Raw genomic sequence first — 16830 nt, 5'->3', positions numbered from 1 at the left:
AAATTTGCACCTGAAATTTATTTACTTGACTTTTTTTTATTTTTTTTATTCTAAGAGCACTGTTACGTCGATTCCCAGTTACAAAGTTGAAGCAGCTTTTTTTTTTTTTTTTATATGAAGGTATTTTTTTATAAAATATTGAAACTGTATTTTTATATTTGTAACGTACATGAATGCTTGTAACAATCATAATCCTGTTTTACCAAAGATTGATTAGAAGTCCCGGCACGCGACTCGGCATGGCACATTTAGTGTGTTTCGTTTGGACAGTTTGATGATTAATTATCCGAGGCGGCAAAGTTTCCCCTCCGTATTGATTTATCTATTTGATGAAATGGGTTAATTATTCTGTTCTAACCTGATAAGTATCAGCCATTTAACTCCCTTAATACCTGTTAGCAATATGGTGTCTATTGATTTGTACCATATTGTAACAAGGACAACCAAATATGTTGGATTTAACAAGGTCAGCGTCATAGCTAGAGAACCGTAAAATTGAAGTTTAAAGAGTTTAAGTCAACAGATAATCCAAGGTCACACTGATTTAATGCGTTTGTTTTCACCAGCGTTTAACTTCTATAAAAAAAAAAAGATGTTTTGTAGTTGCAAAGACGTGTAAATACACCTGAGATTAAGACCGTCCACAGGAGGCAGCATCACTTTGTTCAAACCCAAAACAACTTTATTAACCCACTGCGAGCAGTTTTAGCCTGCTTAGATAGGTGATGAGCGGTATTTGTCAGATATAGAAGACATACTTACAAGAAAAGGTATTTGAAATTCAGTCGACTGAATCACATTTCACCTGAGATGACACCTGGATTGTCCTCGTGAAGTAAAACCACGTCCACATGAAGCAAATGCTATTAGTAAGTCTTGATTTGTTACACTGCATACTGTATTTATTTCCTCAGGCACTGCATGTTTTAACCACTCAGACCTTCGTTCTGCAGAAAATAAACTTCAGACGTCCTTCAATAGTTTTGTAGCAAAAGAGGAGAAAAGTGAAGGGACCGTGTGAAAATTACAAGGCAGGGAGAGAGAGAGGCTCAGAAAAAGGGAAGGAGAAGGATTTTTTTTAACCCTCGTAATTTTAGCACAGTCCCTGAGCTAAGGTTGAGTATGAAGGCGGTGTATGGAAAGCATGCTAAGATTTATTTAGCCACCCTTCAGCTGTTCTTTGTGTTGTGTTCGTCTGTGTAGGCGAAGCTGAAACCACTAAAACAGTTTTGTAGCAAAACAAAAAACAGAAACAGGGAGATGTTGAGTCAGGAAGTCAAAGAGCGACGAGGCAGATCAGTTTTCAACTTTTCAGTTTGCTCTGCGTGAGCTGAAGTGTCCTTGAGCAAGACGGCGAGGATCCCCACCAGCTGCAGGGACGATGCTCCGTAGCCGACCTCTGACCCCTGACCTCTGACCTCTGACCTCCCTCTATTCACTATTAAAGTTGCAGTAAGTTATGGAGACAGCACGGTACCCCGAATCTGCATAAGCTTTTTACGTTTCAAGGCGTTTTTGTTCTCACCTGTTTCTGAATCTGTCGTATTTATTTTGTTCCACTCTCTGTTTGAGATGCTGTTGTTGAATGTTTTTTTTTATCATTATGAAGCACGGTGCTGTTTTTTGTTTTTACGGCGGCTTGCACGAAACCGTTAATGCATTTATTAATGTTACGTATTAAAAAAGTGATTTTTTTCCTTTGCGTGTGTTTGTTTGTACAGTGTTGAAACTATGCAGAAGCTGATCGAAAGCACGACTGCTCTCAGTCAGCTGCGTCCAGATATGAAGCCATATTATTTACAGTAGTTTGAACGTTCTCGGGGGAACCAAAGAGAAAGAGACAGAAATACTGAAGACACAGAGTGAAGGAACGTAGTGACAGCTTGTTGTACTGGTTTCTTTGTTGTCTGTATATTTTAAAGTGCTCGTTTCATTGTGTAAAAAAACAAAACAAACTTTATTTATGTTTTGACGGTGTGTTGAAAATGTATTTTGTTATAAACACCCTGCTTCCTGTTGCTAATAAGATGTCATGTGTTTGGTCATTTTTTATGAATACAGTACATATTTCAAGTGAATTGTTGTTGTTTGTTCTATTTTTTCTTTCCTAAAGTTAGTCTGGTTATTAATCGTCTGAATCTTTAGGTCTGATTGTGTCCGTAGCCCAAAAACAAAAAAGAAGAATGTTTCATGCTGCCTCAGATTTGTTTGTTATTGTTTTAAGTTTTATCTTTATTTGTCAAACCAGGGGGAAAAAAGCTGTTCATTTCCTTCAAATTAAAGTTCTCTCATATCAAAAATCAGGTATACTATCAAAAAATGTCAAACAATCCTGAGCTCTGAGTCTAAGAAATTCCAATATGACACTTCTAAAACTATTTTTAACACAGGCACACCGTGCTGCAAAACATCTAGAAACTCAAAAAAACGGTGAAAAATGTAAAGCATAATATTTATTTTTTAAAAGATCTGACAACACTGATGTCACATGTTGACACTTGTTTCAAAGAATCTCCTCAGAGAAGTGAAGATAACATGTTTTACAGTGTATGTTGTATTATCTGATGGGCAGCGGTGGAAGAAGTTCTCAGATCTTTAAGTAAAAGTCTCAATACGATAACAGAAATACTCAATTACAAGTAAAAGTACAAAAGGAAAAACTGTCAGTGATGTTTGTACAGTGTTGACACAGATGCATCAGTGTGTAAGCAGCATTTTATTGTTGTATTTAGTCGAGGCGGAGCTTTTATTTACAGTTTGGTGCTTGAATGGAGTGATTTAACAGTTTGGTTCCCTGCAAGATGAATCTGAAGGAGCGGGAGATGATTAATAGGGTAGAAAAACACATTTTTGTATTTATTTGTTGCATTTATCTCAGATTTCTGCTTCCTTGTGGACAGTTTACTCAGTTTTGGGGCCCTCAGCAGCCGTCAATCTGATGGGAAATCACTTTTTGTTGCAGAAATCTGCAAAACTAAAGGGACACAAGACATAAAAGTCGATGTTTGTAAGCTCATAATATGATATTTAATGTAAAACCTTGATCTGAAATCAGTTAAATGTGTTGCACTCTGAGATGTAGAGGTGCAGGAGTTAGAGCACTGATGGTCTGACAGGTGTTGTGTAACTGATGCACATCTTTTGTAATGTGTGCATGACTTTGTTTCCATGTCCAGGCCTCCTCTCTCCTTGTTTATTTTTGGTCCTAAATACTGTGTTAAAAGAAAAGCTGTGCACACACTGATGAACTTTTTATCTGCCACTGCAAAGCTGTGCCATTTGGCTGACGCGTAGAAACCGGACTCAGGGTGATGGTAATGTGCAGCTGGTGCCGGTTCTGCAGGGGCTGCTGAAGGCCCGTCTGAGGGTGGAGCATGCATATTATCATATGATGGACAAAATACAGGCTTTCAGTCGCATATGGGCCGTTGGGGGTGTGTTGTGCTCTGTGGGGGAACATGAGGGGAGCTGGTTGTCAATTTTTTTAGTTTTTGGGGTTTGTTTGTTTTTTGACCTGAACTGATGATGTGAACTGACCTGTTTCTCCTTGAGTTTTAATAAAGGGACTTTGAAAACCAAAAACCTCTCCTCTCCTCTCCTTTCTCTTCTCTTCTCCTCTCCTCTCCTCTCCTCTCCACTCCTTTCTCCTCTCCTCTCCTCTCTCTCCTCTCCTCTCTCCTTTCTCCTCTCCTCTCTCCTCTCCACCTCTCTCCTCTCCTTTCTCCTCTCCTCTCTCCTTTCTCCTCTTTCTCCTTTCCTCTCCTCTCCTCTCTCCTCTCTCCTCTCCTCTCCTCTCCTCTCCTCTCTCCGTGCTGCATGTTAAATGGCACGCAGAGGCAACAGCAGAGGTGACATTTCTTAAAAAAGGGTCCCCGGCGGGTGGGTGGGTGTTGTGGTGTGCGGCGATTAGAGAGAGCCCCGGTCGGGGCGGGGTGGAGCAGGGGGGAGCAGTTGGAGAGGGTGGGTGTAGGTGGAGGGTGGAGGGTGTAGGGGGTGCTCAGGAGATCAGAAGTGTCTCTGCCATTTAGAGTCACCAGCTCTTGTCAGGAATGTCCGTCCCCTGCGCGCACAGATCATGTACTGGATGCGCCCACTTTATTTTTAACCCGGCAGGGTGGGTCAGTCGCTGCTGGCTTTCGGGAATGACCGTGGAGCGCGCGCTGCGCCTTCAGCCCCTCTCCCTCGTCCCCTCGTGCCCTCCTCGCGCTGTGGAGACCACCTCCGTCCACTGTGACCAGCACCAGCACCACCAGCACCACCACCACCCTGCTGCTGCTGCTGCTGCTGCTTCAATGGGATTATAATTGCTTTATTGGCACGGCAGAAGACTTCCAAGATAAACACTTTCGGACAGGACGACATCCAGAAGCGAGTGAGTGTAAATTAAAAAAAAGGCATTGTTAAATTAAATTATTGATCTTTGGCCAAATAGTTTCTGTCAGCGGTCACTTAATGGCTGCTCATTCTCATCATGTTTGAAGTTGGGAAAGTTTCCTCTGAGCCACCTGTTGGAGCAAACAGTGACGCTCCCGCACTAATTATTTATTTCAAGTTCATCTGCTCTGTTGTTCAAATTAAACACACTTTCTTTTTAAATGTTAATGAAGCTGCATGCTGGATAAACTCTTGACTTATCACTTTTGTTATCTCTGAGTGTGAGCAGGCCTCAGCGCGAGGAAAAGTGCGCACAATGACGTCAGTGCGCATGTTTGTGCGCGTAAAAAAAAAGTAACTTACTAAAAGTACTCAGATACTTTTACTCATGCAAAAGTAACAGTAATACACCATAAAAGTACTGCATTACATATAAAAGTCCTGAAACTACTGTAAACATGAACAGTAAAAGTCCTTAAATTGGTTTTATTATTATTATTACTGATGCTTTAATGTGTCAGTATCATTTCACTGTTGAAGTTACTCAATCTGCAGCTTGTTTATGTCACTTTAAACACATTAGGATAGTTAAATTTCCAACAGTGCATCATGTTTTATGTCCCCATCATATGTGTTGTGTATCTGTGAAGACGAAAGTAACTAAAACTAAAACTTTTATTCTTTTTCTAGACTGCTGTGTGTCGTAATACTGTCTGTCTGTCTTGTATCTGTTGTAACCGACTTGTTTTTAGTTGTTTCTGCCTTGAAAAGCATGTTTTTTAAATCCCAATAGGTCATTTTCAGGTTAAATACAATAAGAAAAGTAGTGTAGTGGAGTACAAAGTACAGTATTTCCCTCTGAAGTGTAGTGGAGTAGATGTAGAACACTGCTTTTGAATGCACATATTCAAGTCCAGGCACGTCAGATTCTTTGCCTGACGACCTTTTACTCCATCCGTGATCCAAAACAACGAGACAACCGAGAAATGAAATGTCCTCCGAGCAGAAGAGACGTCCCTCCTCCTCAGTCCTCCTTAAAAGGACAAGTGTGAGTGTGTCGCCGTGTCTGGGACGAGCTGGGACATTTTGTGTAAACACACTCCAGGAATAGTTTACTATCGATTCCCTTATAACCTCTCACAGGGAATCAGGCTCGGTATTGTTGCAGTCAAAACAATATTGACCACAACAAAGGGGGACCTTTTTCACGTCTTGTGTATATAATCAATGTGCAGTATGGATTATGCTAAACAGAGTGTGTGTTTGAGCTCCTCCATGGTCAGTGCATTTGTTGGTCTGATGTCGATATCAGCAGTTTGAGGAGGGCGGTGCAGACTTTGTTGGACACTCAGACCAGTATCCGGCCCTCCCCCTTCCCCTCTTCTCCCTCCGTATTGATCTCTGTCCACTTTGTGTTTATGTCTCAGATTTACTCTCTGCTGGACTCCCTCTCCTCTCCTCAGTCCAGTTGCTACAGTTTCACACACACACACACACACGTCTCTTTCTGACCACACCCATCTCTTATTTCATCCTCTCCTCCATCTGACTGCATGCTGCCTCTGAATAATGTGCTTCCTTCCCCAGCCCCGGCTAATGCGTTGCATCACGAGTGCATCAACAAAGAGTTTAGTCACAGCTGGGAGCACGTTCCCCACACACACACACACACACACACACACACACACACACAGTTATTATTCATCTCAGCTGCTGATTTGATGTTTACATCCTGCATGTTTGTTTACGCCGTAAATTTGCAGCAACGGCAAAAGAGGGGAAATTGGTGCAGTCAATTAAAAATCACAAGCGACTGGGCGGTTATCATCAAATAAATGCTTTTTTTCTTGACACCTCACAGACAAAGAATTGTTTAAATACTAAACTTGCATGTGCAGAGCATCAACACAATCAAAGACTTGTTAGGAACAAATGTTTTTTTCCTGACGTAAGAGCTCTCGAATATCTGGAAGAATTTCAGACGTCATTTTAATCATCTCTCTCGACGTTTATACGACTTTAGAGAAATTATCCAGCGGCACAATGTGCTGCTATAAAAGTTTTATATTTATTCGACCATGTTGCCCGAGGACTTTATCTACTACAGGTGATGGAAAGAAATACAAGGCGGGGGGGTTGTAAAAGCATTACATCATCTGTCTTATCAGTGCAGGCTAATAATAGTCAAATATGAGATATCTCATATCGAATTTATGGCAAATACCTCACAATGGAAACACTTAGAACATCAGCGAGGTCAGACACATCTGAACGAGTTGTTGATTCGTCAAACAGTCGATTATCTTTAAAAGTTGTTATTTTTTCTGTTTTATATCACTGTGAACTGCAACATCTTTGGCTTTTGGATGCAACATGCAAGAACTTTGGCTGCAGGATGTTGCAATATGCTTTTTTCCCCCCGTCAGTTGTTTGGCCCAACATACAAACAACTAATCCATGAAGCGTCATGAACTTTTTGTTCAGACATTCGTGGTCACCAGAGGATGGACCCTAATGATTTTTGTGATTCCCTGACTTTTCATCCAGCGCTATCATCAGGCTTAAGTCTGGCACTTTGGTTAATGTCCAAAAAAACCTGCCAAACTAATGACATGAACCATCGGCTTCTGCTTCAGAGTTCAAATCTTTATTTAACCTCGAGGTCAATCATGCGAAGCTACAGAGAAATTAAAAATAAATAAGACAAACCACACGAGAATAACGAGCATGCAGAGCATGGTAACATTCATTAGCTCAAAGCGTTGAGTACAGCCTCACGGCGCTGTTCGACTCTTGTTTTCCATTATTTGACCCATTTGAAGACTAATTGAGACTAGCAATAGCGGAAACGATCAAAACAATTAGAGGATAATGAAAGCAGTTGTTAGTCGCAGCTCTTAATGGAAGTGTGTGCAGTTTTCTAGTAATGATTGTGGATAATCGTCTTCTAGAGCGTTCAGTTACAGTTTAATGAGTCGCGTTGGAGCCAAACGTCGTATCTAAGAAACACCTCGCCGCTTTAATGGTGTGGAAAAGTTCTGTTTTGGCCCTGTGATGCCGTCGCTCAGCACTTTCTATGTCATTGGGGATTTTTTGTAGAATTCTGCATTACAGGAACTCAAAAGCTGACAGGGTGACCCAGGACGCTCAAGGACAACACAAGACAGACACACACACACACACTCGCCGTGGTAGGCGGTAAACTTTCTGTCACATAAGCAGGAGGCCAGCTTGTCTTTATACAGCTTTAAAGGGAGCCTTCACCCAGCTCACACACTTCATTTGCTGCAGTCTGTGTGTGTGTTTGGCAGCCAGGTGAAGCAGTCACTCGGTCCGTTGACACGATTAAAGTCTCTTTTTTTTGTAACACAGCTGACGGTTGGTTGTGGATACTGGGGAGTTTGTACGAGGAGTAATGAGTGCGTCGCGCTGTGGTCCTGTCCAGGTTGTGTGTGATGTGATAAGGGGATCACCCCGGCGGTGGGTGGAGCATCCCCCGGGCTGATAACACCCGCCTGTAGAGGACTGATACTGGAGACCTATAGGACGACATCATTGTGCATCACTGAGGGCCTCTTCTCTGAATGTCTGTGGTCATGTGGTGAATTCATGTCAGCAGCGATGGACAGTAACTAAGTATATTTACTCAAGTACAATTTTAAGGTACTTGTACATCGGTGAAGTATAAACTAGCATGAAATTACTCAAGGAATGTACAAGCATTGCAGAATTGTACTTACAATGAGTACAGTAGTTGAGTAAATGTACTTAAAAGATGAAGTAGAATTAAAGAAGAATATTTGGCATGTCTCAGATTTTAGTATTAATGTCACGGCTTTAAAGTCTGACATGGAAAATATCAGTTTTCATCAAGTGTTGTATGCATTCTTAGTCCATGCCACATGAGGACACTGTCATGTTCCCGTCCACACACACTCGCAGTTCAAACTACGTGAGCGGCATCATTCAAAAGGAGTCGGCTTCGTCATGTTCTGCAGTACAGAGGGGTTGCCCTCCCCCCCTGTGAAGCACGATAAGAGAGCTATGCTGCGCCCAGATAGAGCTATCTGAGCGGTTACCCTTCAACCCGCCATTCCACACAAAGAACGCACAGACACGCCGCGCTGCCGCACAAAATGGAAGATTATGACACGGCACGCGGAGCGATGATGGGCCGAGATTCCTCTTGTCTGAAAATATACCTCATAGATTTCTTCAAAGTGCCAAAATTACATTTTCATGCCAGGTATAGACACGGCTCCTCTGAAATGGGGTTGATGAATGAAACTTAATACCGAAATACAAAGTGAGAAAGCTGGATTCACACCGTCCATTTCCTGTTTTGTTCTCGAGTTGATTGTTTTGGTCGATCAGAAAAGCGGTGAAAGACGTCCATTACGGCGTCCTCAAGTTTTTTTTCCAACCAAGGGAAAAGCAGCAAATTCCTCAGCTGGAAACATAAAAAAAATGACTGAAGAGAATGTCAAAAAAGTTCTTCAGCTTTTGTCTATCCACTAATTGATTGCACGACTAATTGTTGCAGTCCTGTCCTTCGGTATCCGGTAGCACAGAGAATCACTGAGCAGTGTATTTCTGCACACATTTATCTATTCTGTCACATCTGTACATTTATATTCTTCCTCCTTCCTTCAAGACACGTAAACAAACCTCGGCTCTGTCTAAAATACTAATTTATGTCTGGCTGTATAAGATACTACATCACCTTCTTCCGTGTCATCAGAAACATGCAGAGTTGATGCCAGGAGATTAACTTGAGATGTCTGTCATCAGTGTTTGTGCAACAAACTTGAGTCAGACTTGTGTAACTCATATATGTTACGCTGCTGTGATGTGCTCCTGTGTCACAGATAAACTTTCCCACCTTCTGCAGATGAATGTAAAACTGTTTTCTAATGTTAAACTCTGCACATACGTCATTCTGCACAGTGAAGGTCAAACATCCAACAGAACAATAAGCAAAACATATTTTTTATGGACTTCAAACCTCTTTTTTCCTCAGCTGTTGTGCACTTTTTTCCATATAATTCATTTAGTATAAACTCCAGTTAATCATCATTAACCTCTACTGTCTGTCTGTCTTCTCTTCTTTCAGACTCCCTTCAGTATTTGAGGTCCATCCTCCCCGTTTTGTCCCCGTCACTCATATCCCGACAAACCCGGACCACCTGAGGACGCCGGCTGCCGTCCCCCTCACCTGCCAATCGCCACGCTGGCTACCGCCATGACTTCCACCACAGACTTTGACAATGCGGAGATCACGCAGCAGTACAGCCACATCAACACCCGCTTCGACCTCTGTGACGAGGAGCTAGACAATGACAACAGCTCCGCCAGGCTGTTCGAGCGCTCGCGCATCAAGGCCCTCGCAGGTGAGTGCGCGGTGCATCGTAAACAGGCTGTGTCCTCTCTCCCAGGAATCCGTGTGACAGATTTTTGAGATGACAGTGTCTCTTTAAGAGCGTGGGAAGGGCACAGAGGATGAGCTATAATAGGCGTCTTTTTATCTTTGGCAGGTTTGAATGTGTCTTTGACCTTCACTTAGATTTAGTCAAAAAGACAGAATCACGCTCCAGGTGCTCCATTATTCTACTCCAGAGCTCTCAGATAGAGCTCTGCATGTGTCGTGTGTGGGTGCATGTGTTGTTGTGTGTGCATGTTTCTTCTCGTGGTATCACACACACACACACACCCCTCGGCAGCTGAGCCCTGACACCGCTCCACACACCCCCTCCCTCTCTGCAAGTGGATCACTTGCACATTCCCAGAATGTCCACTGTCTGACCGGCCTGGACAGCTGTCTTGCCCGTCTGCCTCCCCATAGCACAGATCTCTGGCATTTCTGGCTAAGCTCGTAAGCTATGACCCACCTGTGGGGGTACGGCTGCTGCTCGGGGGGTTTTAAAATAGAGGTGTTTCTGTGGCGGAGGGAAGCGCAACACAAAAGAGGGGAGTTGAGGGTCACACCGTGCTTATTTCTGTAAATCCGTAGACAAAAGAGAGGTCAGCGAACTGCTAGTAAAACATGAATTCTGCTCTGTAGAGGAGACACTTGTGCGTGCAGCGCTTGGTATTGTTTTGATACTTTACCCTGCAAAATTTAAACCGGTTTAAACTTCAGCGAGAGAAGTTAAAGTTTGCACACATACAAGAACATTCTGGCGATCTTACAGGATAAATCTGGGGATATTCTACATTTATCTACAACAACAAAACCAACAATGAACTGAACCCACCGACAAACGTTGGCCTGTGCAGCCAAAACCCACAAAACACACATCGATGAGCCGCACTGTGTCACCGGGTGACATATTCCATTACCATGAATACCGGCACTGTAGTTTATTTTGATTCACAGTTCCTACTGTTGCTGTAGATACTCACCAACTGTGTATTAATCCTCAGCTGAAAATAGTGCCGGACAAAAACACAATGTACTCCAGTGTGTAAATTTGGATTACACCAGTCAGAAGTAAGTTTTTTGTGTTTGTGTAAAATCACCTTCTGTTTTTGTTACTTTAAACATCTTCTATGGAGTCATGTTTCTACAGGAGCCCAGAAAGGACAAACCAAACACAAGCGCTAGATAGGGGCCTGTCACTCTCACTAGCTTGGAAGGGGGTGATGGGTGAGGTGAGGGGCGTTCAGTCGGTTGCAATCTGCAAGTTCACCGCTAGATGCCACTAAATCTTACACGCTTAACCCTTTAAGTAATGTTGGCCAAAAACTACAGTACCAAGCTGTTTAATAATAAATATAATAATAATAATAATAATAATAATAATAATAATAATAATAAAAATAAACTCTTATGTTTGTTTCCCCATTTGATGTAGGACAGACAGTGCTGGAGACACACACACATGTTCTTAGTTTTGATCAGATCATCAGCTTCATCTTTAAGATTTCAGTCCTGGTTGATTTGATGTTTCCTGTCGTCTTTAAGATTTCAGTCCTGGTTGATTTGATGTTTCCTGTCGTCACCGATGGTAACTACAAGTGTATCCCAGAGTGGAGCGAAGAAAACAATCTTTGCCTTGTTGATCAGTTGATTGGCTACCGGCTAATTACGGAGTTACAGATGCACATGGCAGCTCAGTCCACACCTCAGTTGTTGACTTGTATTCATCGGTTAACGGGGAGTAACTCTCCCTTCAAATCCACGATGTGATGTAAAATGATGTAAGTGACGTACAGAGGCGTTTACAGAATGCAATAAAAGAAAACAGGTGAACGTCTGATCAAAAACATCTGATGCCGGCTTTCAGTACTCGATCCTACGCACACAATAAAAATACATATTTGTATTAAAGGTCGGAAAGTCACGTCAAGGCCGCTCATCGTCTCTCGTCGCTTTTCCTTGCTGTCTCTTTAAGTGATCAAGGCTTCTGTGTGGGTGTTGGTGATATTGTGTTAGAGTGCTGCTGCTGCTGCACTGATGCTTCTGTAATGCAATCAGTGTTTCCTGTCAGAAAGAGAGAGAGAGAGAGAGGTACAAAGAGGGAGGAAAGTGAAGAGAGAGGCTCTGAATGACACCCACTGCTGATTTACAGCTTGTGAACTCCAGAAAAATGCACCCAGCATGCCTTTCAAAGCACATGCACAACGTATTGAATATCGGGGGCCATTTACACTGCTCCTTACCGAAACCTAAAAAAAGACACGTTTCTTGGAGGATAAATAGCTTTTGTATTGGATTATTGGCTCAGGAAACCAGAGTTATACACCTCACATCCAGTGATGTCACGACTGTGTGGGAGCGGTGGGTAAGCAGGGAGGGAGGTTTGTGTGGGCACGTGGATGTATTGAAACATATTGTATGCATGGATGGGGGCTGGCTAGGGATATTCACTCTGAGCTGAACCGACTGAGAGTGTGGAGGCATAGCATCATCGCGGCAGCAGTGAGGAGGAGAGAGTGAGAAAGACAAGAAGAAGAAGAAGAAGAAGAAGGAGGGAGGGAGGGAGGGAGTGAGGGAGCAGGAGTAAGCACAAGAGGGATCTGGAAAGGAGGACAGAGAGCCAAGAGACAGAGAAGAGGAGAGACGTGGAGTGCCAAGCTCCTCCGCCGGCTCCAGGCTGTGTTGTTGTTGTTATTGTTTGAGGGGGTCAAGATGAGCAGCCCCTGCCTGCTGCGTGCTGCCCCGATAAGCCAGCCCCGGCTCAGAGAGGTCAAGATCAGCTTGAAGGCCAGCAGCAGGGAGACCACAGCCATCCGGAGCAGCAGCAGCGGCGGAGGTGCCAAGGAGGCTGCCAGCCGCCCTTATGCCCCTGCAGAGAAGGAGGTCCCTGTTCGGGTCGGCATGAGCAGCAGTCGTAGCAGGAGCACCCCGGCGGTCCACCGGGCCCAGAGAGCTGAAAGCAGGAAGACGGCGAGGGGAAGCAGCAGCAGCAGCAGCTGTAAGCAGCAAGAGCCTGAACACCACCCGGAGAGGAACGGCACTCTCCTGCACGTCCCGCTCGCCATGACGCCCACGGGTCTCTCCCCCTTCTCTTCCTCGTCTTCCTCATCCTCCTCCTGCACCCCGAGACGTCAGCGGGCCTCCAACCCTAACCCTCCCACCTCCGCCCTCCTCTCCTCCTCCTCATCCTCCTCGGGTAAAAGTATGAAGCGGGCGCGCTGGCTGAGTTACAGCACCTCCAACATCTGTTTCAACTCCATCCTGGATGGACGCTTCAGGCAGCTGCAAGGTATCCTGATGTGGAAGACCTGTGTGTGTGTGTGTGTGTGTTTGTGCACCTGTGTGTGTGTGTGTGTGTGTGTTTGAGTTCACAGACGAGAGTGATAACACTTTTCCAATCATGCCCCCTCCCTTCTCCAACTTGTGCTTGCGCTTAGGGCCGGGGATGGGATTGCAGCGTGAGGTTAGTTTGTGACAAAGCTTACATATCAGTCACCCTGTTATTCAATGTATAGGGTGGTGATTTATTTATTCTCAGGAAGCCACGGCTCTGCCCCAATTGTTCAGTGACTGGGCTTTGAATAATTCATAAGCAAACTCCTAAAAAGGTTGCGATGTTTTCCCTCCAACGCCATTCATCGCCGGCTACTCTCATACACTCTTAGTGCTCTGTTTTCTTCAGTAACTAACATATTCAACATTTCAGCTTGTCATCTGTTCCCCACATGGCCCTTTACCTTTCACAAACTGTTCCAAAAAACAAACTTGTGTTAAAAAAATAATCATTTTTTCTCTGATGGTTGTAACTTTTTGCCCGCCTGTGTGTGTGTGTGTGTGTGTGTGTGCATATAAAGGTTTTTACGAGAAAGGTTCGCCGTCACTGTGGATTTTTCTTAGCTTGCACTATGCTGTCCAACTCCCTGATGACAGGAGTGCATTAGTGAGAGGAAGAAAAGCGGAGGAGAGACGATGCAGGAACACACACAGAGAGGAAACATGCTTTTTTTTTTTTTTCTGCCTCTGCTGGATTTCAAGTATCGACGTCGTTCTGAAGACTGCAGAGGCAACTGATACGTTAAGCGGCAAAACTTTTTGAAGGCAGGGTTTATTCGGAGCCAAGTGTATCGATCCGCCGACCAACTGCATTTCATGAAATTTTATTAACTTCTTTATTTACCCGCTGTTAGTGAGATATGGTCAAGATTGCAGCAGAATCGAGTTGGACAGGACAACAATAACAGAACAACAAGTAATAGATAGACCGATCAAGAGAAACAGGCTGTTTTACATTTATTGATTTTCACCATTCGTCTGTTTTCTTCTATCGTTGTTGTTGTCGAGTATTTCTGCTGCTGCTTGTTGCAGCTTGTCCGTGTTGGTTTTGTTACACCGTGACCTTTAACCTTGTAGCTTTACTCAGCTCTCGACAGCATAAAGAATGGACAGAGCGCGATGACGTCAATATAGCTGAAAATATGCAGCGCTGGCTGGCCTGGCACCACGGTGGATGTACTGCTTGTTCCGCCTCTAATCTAAATATCAGAGTAGACGTGGATTGTCTGTAGCGCCACCTACCTGTCGAGTGTTAATCCTGCATAACTTTAAGCCTTAATATAATCTGCAGGTGAGTTGTATATAAATTCACCCTCAGTACAGTTGTCATAAACGGGGAAATTAGCTACAGAGACCAAAACTGTTTTTTGTACCAGGCTGTAAACATGAAGTTGGACATTTGAACATAGGGACTTATGGACACACTTCTGGAGCCAGCCTCAAGTGGACGTTTGAGGAACTGCAGTTTTCAGCACTTCCACGTTCGCTATATTTCCCAGCATCAGAAGCTGCCGCTTGGTCTAAACAGACTCTAATCCTTACGTGTCAAAATACTGGTTTCACTAACACATCACTGATCTGATGTTTACCAGTTGCAGACGGTGAATCCATCTCGCTAAAGTTCAGACGATTCATCTCAGAGGACATGTCGAGGAGGCCGTAAACAAAGCCAACAGAGGACGTGGTTCATCTAAACTCCTGGAGAGCCTCATTCATAAAGACACACCATACATATCATGGCTGCAGCACAGGTAGCACCGACAGTGACATGACTCAGGCGTGTAGCAGCAGCGTGCTATAGGACCAGCGGGTCACGTCCAGTAAAAGCTGACTATGGGAAAAGACACATCAGGCCGTAAACAGGGAAAATCCATCAGCATGAATAAGTCATGGGGCTTTCACTGGAGTCAAAGAGTGGATGAGAGATTACAGAATAAAAGCATGTGAAACAGAGAAATGTTTAGTAATGCTCGTGGGAAGAAAATAAAACCGGCAAGTTGGAAAAAGGAACGCAAGCACGGCGGTGACAAGACTCTAAAAGCTGCGTCAGGAAGTGGAAAAAGTTAGACACTCTGTGTGAGTGCTGCTCATGTGAAAATACCAAGTACAAGCAAACACTGAACATTCAGTAAAGTAGTTAGCTCATCGTATCAACTACTACGGGTACTTTCTTATTTAAAAGAAGTCAAACAGTTCATGAAAACTTCAACAATATACCCTATAGAATATCCTATTTGAAACAATATATACACACTATATACACATGTATAAATAGCAGGTAAATAGAACCAGTAACAGTAAAAAATAAAAAACAAGTAGCAGTGAGGTAACAGTGAGATATGAGATAAATTTAGTTTTGAAATAAATAACAGTTAAATAGAACCAGTAACAGGAGATTAAAAAACAAGTAACAGTGAACTGTGCAATATGTAAATCGACATCGGATCGACAATCGGTTGACATAAAAACCTTAAAGATGAACTATATCAAAAACCTTTCAAATTCAAATGAATGTAAAGTTTTCATTCGTTAGCAGTAAAACACACCGTTGTTCAGGAGTTTTGCTGCAGGTTTGTCTGGTATGATGATGCTTAAAGTTAGCAAACCTTACAGAGAGAGATGTCGGTTTATTTATAATATCTGAAGAGTTTTAACCCTAGAACACCAACGTTAAAATTAGTAACACCATCACTAACGTCGGGTATATTTTACCCGATATAATATCCCGGATAAAACACAGTTTTCATCAATTTATGTAAAAGTACAACACTGTATGCCAAATTGTAGTACTCTTCTTACATTTCCCAATATATAATATCACATAAAATAAAATAAAAAGGTACCATGGGGGACCCTTTAAAAAGGCAGCAAAATTATTGAAAAATCTGGTAATCCTTAACGAGAAATTGCCAAACAAAAAAAGAGAACAGAGCTGGGAACTTGTTCTTTGGTCCACCCATTCCTGGAACATGTGAGACTTGTCTGGTGAAGGCACAGACTTTCTGCATCAGATTGTAGATGGACAAAAAATGTCTATCACTAACGTCGGGTGAAAATCACCTGAATGGCGTCTCTTGAAAAAAAACATAGATGGGTGGAGGGAAACAAACTGTGTGGGTAAGAAATCACCCGGCGTTAGTGTTCTAGGGTTAATCGTTAAACTGTGGGTACGCCAAGAGATGTGTCCACTCGACTTGTTGATTTATTTTCATTATCTTTAAGGACTCAAGAGAAATAGAAGCAAATTCAAATGTTTCGTTATTTTATTTTTGCTCCGTGATCACTTCAGCAAAGGTTACAGTCGTTCTTTAAAAGTGGATAAAATCTTCCTGTGCAAGCATGTCATTGTATATCACAACAGCAACAATTTACATCACAAAGTTTACAGACAGAATAAATGGGCAACAAACCAGAACATACTTTAAAACAAACCCCACCTCCCAGTATTAACATATGAAGTTCTAATGTGGGGGTTGTTGGTCTGGAACACATTTTTTAAAGGTGATTTCTGACCAAAACGTGTGTGTGTATTTTCTGCTCTTTGTGGTTAAACTGTGTTCAGTAGCGAGTGTTCAGAGGGCTGTTTGTTGAACTACTCATCCGTGGACGGTCCAGTGGGATCCATTCAAAAAAAGCAACAATCCTCCCTCCACCCTGTTGTCCCATCCTTCCTAAATGGCCAGGAGCATCGTTGCACACTGTCT

At 43.1% G+C, this 16830-nt stretch overlaps 2 protein-coding genes across 3 annotated transcripts in view; both read left to right on the top strand.

Annotated features, from left to right (window-relative positions):
• stard9 (StAR-related lipid transfer (START) domain containing 9) overlaps positions 1-2078 on the top strand; it is a 51461-nt gene extending 49383 nt beyond the window's left edge. The window contains exon 33 of the mRNA XM_027275244.1: positions 1722-2078. The gene's annotated coding sequence lies outside the window, so the exon portion shown is untranslated. The remainder of the gene's footprint in view (positions 1-1721) is intronic.
• A 1929-nt stretch (positions 2079-4007) lies between these two features.
• sptb (spectrin, beta, erythrocytic) overlaps positions 4008-16830 on the top strand; it is a 45029-nt gene continuing 32206 nt past the window's right edge. Inside the window, exons 1-2 of one of the 2 annotated variants that reach the window (XM_019279355.2) lie at positions 4008-4372; positions 9488-9764. In XM_019279355.2, the coding sequence (XP_019134900.2) occupies positions 9617-9764 (148 nt within the window). In that variant the 5' untranslated portion in view covers positions 4008-4372; positions 9488-9616. Of the gene's footprint in view, positions 4373-9487; positions 9765-12407; positions 13083-16830 lie in introns of those variants that run through there. The other variant, XM_019279354.2, reaches the window with a different exon arrangement.

The sequence above is a fragment of the Larimichthys crocea genome, chromosome XXIV (genome assembly GCF_000972845.2).
Source record: "Larimichthys crocea isolate SSNF chromosome XXIV, L_crocea_2.0, whole genome shotgun sequence".
NCBI classification, from domain to species: domain Eukaryota; kingdom Metazoa; phylum Chordata; class Actinopteri; family Sciaenidae; genus Larimichthys; species Larimichthys crocea.
This window is presented reverse-complemented; position numbering and strand designations above follow the sequence as displayed.